Source organism: Tinamus guttatus, unplaced genomic scaffold, assembly GCF_059628265.1.
Source record: "Tinamus guttatus ecotype Peru unplaced genomic scaffold, ASM5962826v1 Tinamus_guttatus_pri_ptg000356l, whole genome shotgun sequence".
Classification (NCBI taxonomy): Eukaryota; Metazoa; Chordata; class Aves; order Tinamiformes; family Tinamidae; genus Tinamus; species Tinamus guttatus.
In genome coordinates, this window is record NW_028288890.1 from 4608479 (window position 1) to 4616982 (window position 8504).

Sequence of the window (8504 nt, forward strand, 5' to 3'; positions counted from 1 at the left end):
AGGGTTTGACAGGGCAGGTATAATTTCACTACTTCACCCCATTTCACCAAGAACAAATTTGCCTAACCTTGAATCAAACTTTCCTTGCATGCAAGAGGTTTGAGCTCAAAAATAGTGGCATATGGGGTATGAAAGCCCTGACTCTCCATTTCTTCTGTGCTTGCATTGCTGCCTTGGGTGGGGTCACACCTACAGCTCCAAATGCAAGATCCTACTGCTGTTCCCTTTCAGTTTTCTGCATGGTCTTGGAAGGAATAGAAAAAGATCTGCTCTATTGTCTGGGGGGAGAACAGTGGTGGCTGGGGTGTCAAAAGCCTTTGGGGAACGACTGCTGCTTCTTCTTGCCACTTTTCATCTTGCTTTCGATGAACCGCAGCCCCTGCTTCTTGATCTCATCCCGGGTGAGAACATGGCCATGGTCTTTTTCAGCAAAATCAAAGGCATCTGGATGAGAGAGCAGAGAGGCACTTGTTGTGGACCAGCTGCTGGGCCATGTCTTCTGTGCCTGCCGGTGGCATCCCTGCCACACACACTCCCACCCGGGTTTTCCATTGCAGTATCTTATATTGATCCATCCAAGCCTGACAACAACCCACTCTGACCTGGTTCTCACTGCTGGGGTTTCCCCCAAAGCTCTGGGCCTAGAGTCACAAGGTGGTGGGCACAGTTTCCATTTTCATTTAAAACAAACAAAAAAAATGTGTATTGAAGAAAACTCAGACTCTCCAAGAGAATCCATGGAAGAAGAGGACATGGAAGGAGTCAAGCATTGGTGGTTCTTTACAACCAGGTAATTTTAAAGACTTTAGCTACCTGCAGGTCTGAAGAACATTTAGGATGCCTCAACTGAGGCTAAGAAACCCTGGTCCAGTCTGGCTAATGAATATGCACAGCTCTCCCTCCTTCTTTCATAGCATCTCTCCTCTTTACCTGCTGCTATTCAGCACTCTTGTGCACCACAGGCTGCCTCTATTCCCCCACATCCCCACTTAAGATGACCACCCACACTTGGTCCTCCAAGTCAGGGTCAATCCAGGCTTCATCTGGGGGAAGTTCACAGGTCCAAAGCTGCTGGGATCCTGGGAGGCAGGTGAGGCTGCCCAGAAATCCCCGAGGGCAGGGGTTGTGGCAAGAACTGTGGGACATCTCCCTTCTGTGCCCACCCCTCCTCGCAATGCTCTTATACCTTGAACACCCATGCCTATATCCTCCAAGGAAATCCTCAGGTTCTGTGGCTCCTCCTTTGTGGTTTTCTCCAGAAAATTCCTGACCTTCACAAAAGTCTGTAAAAGACACCCCGAGTTAGGTGCTGAAAGGAGGTGAGTGTTAGACCTCAATGGTGTCCCCCTTGAGAGTCCAAAAAGGACAATACTTTTGTCCTTGAGAAGGACATCTCGCAAGAACCAGGGCTGTCCTCAGCCAAACCCCTCCATGGCTTTTCCCCCAGGGCAAGTCTGTGTCTTCCTCACAGGAAGGACTGCTTGGGAGGATCCACCAGTAGGAAAAGCCCCATGTGGGTCCAAACAGATGGGCAGCTTGGTCAGAGCCCTGAATGTACCTCATTATCCTCATCCAGGCTCTGCTGGGCAGGCAGGTTGGTCACAAGCTGTGCCAAATGCAGTAGCTTCTTCTCACAGTGCTGCAGCTTCTCATCTGTGTCCTTGGCCTCAGCAGAAATGTCCTGGAGGCAAACAGATGGAGAAGAATAATCATGATGGGGAAAATGACCGAGGCAGTGCTCTGGGTGACTTTTGGAGACATTGTTCCTGCAGTTAAGTGTCACTGCACCCCAGCTATTAGCACCATGGGTTCTGCACCAGCCAGGATGGGAGCAAAGGATGGGGCACCAGGAGCATGTGGGGGAGCATGAGGAGAGGGTCTCCTTCTGGTCTATGCATCCCCAGCCCATTTTTTGCTGCTGTTTCCTCTGGGGGTTCAGCTCTGCTCCTGCTTTACCCCTGTGCTGAGCAGCAGAGAGCAGCCTCCTCAGCCCTGGAGCCATCAGCTCTAGCATCCTATTTCCAAGCAGGAATAGGAATCAGCCCTTTCCTTCTCAGCTCTGGTTCTATCTAATCTCTCTCCGCAACAACCCTGCCCCTCGTCTCCAAGACACATTTGCAGACCCTCCTTCTAGCCCTCCTGACTGGAAAGAGCCCAGCAAGCCACAGGAAACATGCAGGTGCAGCGAGAACCACAGGTCACTGCAGCTGCAGAACTGACACGGGAGGAGAGGGAAGAGCTGCCTCCTTCATGTCTCCAGGACAGCACATAGTCATAGCTGTGTATGTAGTAAGATCTCATCAGCCTGACCACTTGCCCTTGTTCTACTGTCTTGGAGATTTCACACTGCTTGTGTTCTCTGTCCAGAGACTGGGGACACAGGATTGAGACCATGATTTGAGCATATAACCAATCCCACCTGAGGGCTGCTCATACCAGATTAAATCTCCAGACCTGCCTGTTGCTGTGGTGAACATTGGGCCCCATCAGGCTCAGATGGGCTAGATTCTGTTTGCACTGTGTGAACACTGATGTCTAGCCCATTTCCCCAGGCAAGTGCCAGAGATGGGACACAACTTTGCTTTCCCTCATCCTGTCACACCTCCGGGCAGCTCTTTTGGGCAGCATCCCTGCTCCTGTCACCCTGCTGGCATCTCTCAGCTCTCTTGCCACAAGGTGGGTACCTGGTCAGGCACAGTGATGCCATACAGGCGAATGAAGAGGTTATCAATGCCATTTTCAAACATGAGCAGGAGCTCCTGGTTCTTCAGCATCTGGGCTTGCATCTGTTCAAGGCGGGCCTCTTCCTGCTGCAGATTAATCTTCAGCTCTTCCTCAAGCTTCCTAGAGCTAACCAGATTCACCCACACTTATCCATACAATTGAACATGAGCATAGAAACAGCTGAAATACTGCAGAAGCTGCCCAGGTGCCCCCTCCACAGAGAAGAGGGCTATCAGCTCTCTAGAGGCTGGTTAAGATCTGCTGATACTGCTTCCCTGCCCAGGCAGGTTGGAGGACACATCTGGCTGCACAGAGATGGGAAAACTCCAGTGATATGTTGTCCAACCTGCTGTGCAAGGTTGGCTGGCTTTGGAGGCCTGCACAGCCTCTGGTCCTGCTGCTGCCCACCCCTTGGCCTTGCAGACACAAGGATCTTGGATGTGCCTCGTTGCCCCATGTCCCCACAGCCACAGGATGACTTTTGGATACTCTGCTTCCTGCTTTAGCAGCACTGAGCCAAGGCCAACAGTACCTGATTGCACTTGGGGGTTGGTGGAACTTCAGCTCAGCCTGTTTCAGCTCCAGCTCCTTTAACTTGTCTTTCAATACCACCTTCTTGTCCTCACACTCCTTGATGTGCTGCTGCAGGTCTACTGTGGACTTCTGCTGAGCCAGAAGCCTCCCAGCAATGTCCTGGTCATAACAGGAGAGCAAGAGGGATCAGACACTGTGCCGTAGGCCTTGGTACGTGGAATAAGGGCAGGTTGTCCTCCCTGAGCCTTGGCCTGCGGGATATTTCTTTCAGTGCAGCTTGCAGGTTCATAGCACAGAGGAAAGCAGCTTGTCTTTGTCAGAACAAGGACAAAAGGGCCTTGTGGGGGCTCAGCATAAAGGACAACAGAGATTCCCCCTAGATAAAATGAAATACAAGCAGAGGCACCTCAGGTCCCAGGGAGAAGAGTCTGGCCTGGAGGTCCCAGCACCCTCCCCTCAGCTGGAGCAGCTTTTACTGGAGACAGCGTTACATTACCCAGAGACGGGAGCACTGCACCGCAGACTTGACCTTCTCCACCTCCGCTGTCACCTGGGCCTGATGCTCAATTTGGGATTTGGTAGCCTCCAGTTTGGTACCTGGATGTGAGGAGGACACCACAGGGAAGGACATTTATGGCAGAGAGGCCTGGTGGCTGCAGGACATGAGATGGGACAGCAGAGAGTGGTGATAGGAGGAGCCCCATATGCACTGGAAAATCCTAGGGACAATAGCAGCTGTCCCAGCTGGAGCAAGAAGGGGGAGATCTCATAGGAGGGGCCAGGCAACCACCCCCCGAGCTGGCAAACAGCCCCACACAGCCTCGGGCACGGCAAGCAGGGCCCTTGGGGCTGTGGTGACAGGCCGCATGTCCCATCCCCCTGGGCACCCCTCGAGGCACTCACCCAGCGTCTCCTGGGAGGTCAGCGGTGGGAAGTCCACGGCGAGTTCACCCTTGCCTTGCTGCAAGGACATTCAGTGAGACCCCCTGAGCTAGGATCCTGGCAGAGCTGGCGCTACAGCCCCCTGTTTCCCAGCCCTGGAGCCTCCTCTCACTCTGGAGCTTTCAGCAACCTGACCATCCCTGGCTCAGAAGCAGCTGGATCCTGAACCCCTCAGGGTGGCTCATGCCCCAGCCAAGCAGAGTCTAAGAATGCCATGTCCCCCCCTGCCCCGGGCTCCCCCCAGCTCACCGCTCTTCTGTGCCTTTCACTTGCATCCTTGAGGCGAATTTTGTCAATTCTCTCCTTTTGGGCAGCCAGGGACTGGTCTCTAAGGTTTCTCTCCATAAGGAACTGAGCTTCTAGGTTGGCCAGGTCCACCTGGAGCATGTTTGAACAACCAAAGAAGGAGAAACAGTTGTCAAAGCTAGGAGGGACCTTTGTGAACAAGCTAAGCCACATGCTGAAATGCAGCTGCTTTTGGGACAGAAAATGTCAAAAATGACCTCCCATGTAACAAACACTGTAGGAGACCACAGAGGGGCAAGGAGGGCTGGAAGGATGGACGAGGCTGGCTTTTCCCATTGCTGGTGCTTCTAGTAAGCTGTCCCCCAAACCCAAGGGAGCCTTATCTAAGAGCAGGGCAAGGGAGGAGTGCAAAGACATCTGGATACTGTGGGCAAGTCCAGCTCAGTCTCTTCTACACCTTATTGCAGGAAGACTCCATGATCTGGGAACCTACTGCAGTCCATGCTGGGTCACGGTGGGCTCCGGCTCCTGGAAGGGGTGCCCTAGGCCTAGTCCTCACCTTGGCTATGTCAGTGGCTTTAACGGCATCCGAGGCCATGAGCTCCATGCCTTTGAGCTCCCCCTGGTACACCTCGACCATCCTGTGCAGGACATCCAGCTGTAAAGGCAGGTGGGCCAGCTCCTAGGACACACACAGATTATCAGGGATCATCATTTCCTTCCACAGGAGAGACAGCGATGTGGAGATCAGCTCACCCAGTCTTTGCAAAGCTTATGTAGTGTGCACAGACATGCCCTGCCCTGCACGACGATCCCAGATCCAGGACATCCAGATGTAGGACGAGCAGACCCAGCTCCCTCCTCAGCCCACATACAGGTCCATCCCCACAGGAGCCAGAGTCAGGAAGCAGAATTCCCTACTCTTACTCGGGAGGACTTGAAGAAGCTGCCAGGGTGCAGCTGGGATGTACCAGTACCCATAGGCAAGCAGGTGGATCCCAGGGGAGCAAATCTACACCAGATGGGCTGAAGCAGAGCCTGGCCAGGTCCTCACGTTGCATAGCAGCTTCCAGGCCGGTGCTGAGGCCAGGCACAGCCCTGGCCATACAGCAGGCCCCTCTGCAGAACCTCAGCTCTGAGCAATGCCCTCAGCACCCTGCATGTGTCTGTCCCCTGGTATGGTATGGTAAGATGGTGAAGGAGAGCTCACCTTCTTCAGGACGTCCCGCACTGCCAGGTACAGCGTGGTGACCTTCTGGCCAGTGCGGACTTTCATGAGTGTTTTCTCAATGTTATTCTCCAGCTGGCGAATCACCTGCAGTAGAGATGGCTCCAGTCAAGGGTATCCCACAGGACCCAGACTGCTGAGCCCAGCAGCTGCCCGGATTTCTTGGAAGAGCTGAGAAGATGCTGGATTAAAACCTGCACGTGGCCACTGGAGCCTGTGGCTCCTGCCTTGGGAGCAGACCACATGTACCTGCATCTGGGCCTGTTGCTGTTTGTCACCAATTTCTGCCTCTATCAGACGCTGCAGCTGCCTCTGCAACTCATCCAGGACTCTGTCCCGTTGCCTCAGCTCATAGAGCAACATGTTGCACATGTTCACCCGGTCAAAGATGTCGTTGCGGAGCTTCTCCCGGGCCATCTGAAAGCACACGTGAGAGCTCACAGAGCTGCGGGGAAGGTCACTAGGCATCCACCGGAGAAGGGCCAGGCTCTGGGGATCTGTGCAGGCAAAATTCACCCGAAGGCAAGTCAGGGACTCTGGGGTGTTTGCTCTGGGACACCACGGAGAGCGGGCAGGCATTTTTCCTGGCATGGCTGCATCCAACAGGGCTTCACTCTAGGGTAGCCTGGGTTTGGGGTAAGGAAGAGGCTGATGTTGATGTCTCTTTATAGCAGCTGTGAATCTGGCTTAGAAACCGTGCAGAACACAGACCTAGGAGTGAATCTCAGTAAACCAAGGCAGTGCCAAGTATGGATGCTGGAAGGGAGTCGAGGTGCAGCTCTGTTCCTGCAAGAGGCCCTTGAGCAAAGGGAACTAATCTGGGCTTTTCCTACAGCTCCAAAGCTGCCTCTAGCTCCCATGGATTTATAACCAGGACGTAGCTTTGGGCCAGGTCTGCACATCCACAGCCTTGCACATCTGTGTGGCCCTGGGGATACTATTTCTCAGGACAACCAGGAGGTCTGTTGGGTCTGCTGGGACAGAGGATCCACCTACGGAGCTGAAGGAGGATATCTGCTGATGGAGCATTTCTGTTCAGTGCCTATCCTGTGGGATTGCACACGAACACCCCGTGTCTCAAGGCACCATTCCTGAAGGACCATTGGCACAAAGGGATATCCCCAAAAGTCCCCTTCTTGTGGACTTATTTTTCTGACCATCCCTCTAGTCCTGGTACCTTTTGAACAGAGCCAGACAGCACAAGCTCGTTACCTCTGCTGTGCTTCTGGTCAAGGTGATGTCCAAGTGCTTCTGTGCTCTGCAAGCTTCAGATATGATGACCTGGTCCTGCTGTGCGCGGGAGAGGGAATGTCAGTGCCTGCAAAGGAACTAGCCCTGATGCAACCTGTTACTGCCTGATGCTACTGACCTGACACACAAATTACTCCTAGGAAGGAGCGCCCTGGAGCTCCTGCTCCCTGGAGCAGCTCTCAGATCCACTATGGAGCTACCAGGGCAACATGCCTGATCCTCCGTCAGGACCTGGCTGTGGGGATCGTGCCCCAGCTCAGCCCACAGCAGCAAGGACAGGGCAGAGTCAAAGCAGTTTGGCTTGGGCCAGCACAGCTGGGACCCTGCAAGCCAACAGCTGCTGAACCATCCTGGACCCTCGTTGTGCAGGAACCACCTCTGGTGATAGGAGGACACGGCCAGTGCCCAGTGGGACATGAAGATGGACATGAAATGGACCCAGCAGAGAAGCTGGTTCTGGATGGCCACAGGTTGGGACATGGGCTGAGGGGACAGGACATGGCAGGGTGCACAGGCACAGGTACCTTCTCAGCAATGCCCAGCGCGCTGATGTCATCCCGCACAGTCCCGCGCAGCCAGGGTAGCAGCCCTCTGTTCTGAATGAGCTTCTCCTCAGCTGACTGCATGAAAAGCTTCTTCCCTTGCTCTGAAGGACATTAAAGGGCTGTTGGTGCCAGGCACTGATGTGCTGTCCCCATCCTTTGACTTGGACAGGTACATTGTCACCCATCCTCATCCGCTGCTGCTCCTCTGCCTTGCCCAGAGGCTCGGTTGGCAGGAGAAAGCCCAGCAACACGCAATGTCGGGCTGACTCCTGCTTCCCGCTTCCCGTTAGCCAGGCTGTGCTGTGCACGCACAGCTCACACCCTCGGTGGGCACCGGCAGGTGACCCTAACCCAGCCCTGCCCCATAGACAGATCCCAGCTGAGCACAGACACAGTGGCCTCCCTAGGGCCCCAGCATGACCTTCCTCCAGGAGATAAACATGCCCCAGAGTGAGACGACCAGTAATTTGCTTTTACCTCCTTCCTGGAGAGCATCATTCCAACCCCATTGCAGTCCCTGAGCCCCAGGCTGCTCCCCCGCATCCCCACAGCGCGTCCCACACGCTCCTCCCATGGGGGCATCCCCCCGAGGCCGGGGAGCGTCACCTTGCAGGGAGATGATGGTGCGCAGCTCCTGGATCTGCTGGTTGATGTCCGTCTTCTGGTCCTGCATGGTGGCAGAGGTCCCAGCGTGGCTCCCGGCGTCACTGTGGGCACAGAAGCTGCCGCGGCCCTTCCACCTCGGGGACACGGCGCGGCTGCCGCTTTGTGAGGTCAGACGGAGCCCGGCAGCCGTTCCGGCCAGCGCGGAACGCCGGTGCCCGGAGCTCAGCGTCACCGCACACAGCACCACGCAGCCCCTCCTGCCACCGCCCTGACCCCTGCTCGCCTCCCACAGTGACTGTCACCACTGGTAGCGGCCTCCCATCCCACCCATTTCTGCAGGGGACAGGGGGGTGCTCTGGGTACATGGCTGCAAAAGGCAGGATTCATCTGGCCCCCAAAACCTGCACTGCCCAAGAGCGGGACCAACC

General features: G+C 55.1%; 1 protein-coding gene across 1 annotated transcript; it reads right to left on the bottom strand.

Annotated features, from left to right (window-relative positions):
* Window positions 1-224: 224 nt before the first annotated feature.
* CCDC183 (coiled-coil domain containing 183) lies at window positions 225-8147 on the bottom strand. Its single transcript, XM_088529999.1, has 14 exons — window positions 8077-8147; window positions 7450-7571; window positions 6887-6964; window positions 5924-6091; window positions 5657-5761; window positions 5006-5128; window positions 4450-4578; window positions 4162-4219; window positions 3755-3855; window positions 3257-3417; window positions 2685-2850; window positions 1559-1681; window positions 1187-1283; window positions 225-444 (listed from the first exon to the last, which is right to left on the bottom strand). The coding sequence occupies exons 1-14, from the start codon at window positions 8141-8143 to the stop codon at window positions 308-310; spliced, it is 1635 nt and encodes a 544-aa protein (XP_088386125.1). The 5' UTR covers window positions 8144-8147; the 3' UTR covers window positions 225-307.
* Between the last annotated feature and the right edge of the window lie 357 nt (window positions 8148-8504).

What these genes read in the sequence shown, in the direction of transcription:
- CCDC183 (XM_088529999.1), bottom strand. Translation starts at nt 8,143, where the DNA reads ATGCAGGACCAGAAGACGGACATCAACCAGCAGATCCAGGAGCTGCGC. An exon ending in AGCAACAGGCCCAGATGCAG is followed by an intron (nt 5,762 to 5,923) that starts GTACATGTGGTC and finishes TCTCTACTGCAG; the next exon opens with GTGATTCGCCAGCTGGAGAA. An exon ending in GTGAAAGGCACAGAAGAGCG is followed by an intron (nt 4,220 to 4,449) that starts GTGAGCTGGGGG and finishes ATGTCCTTGCAG; the next exon opens with CAAGGCAAGGGTGAACTCGC.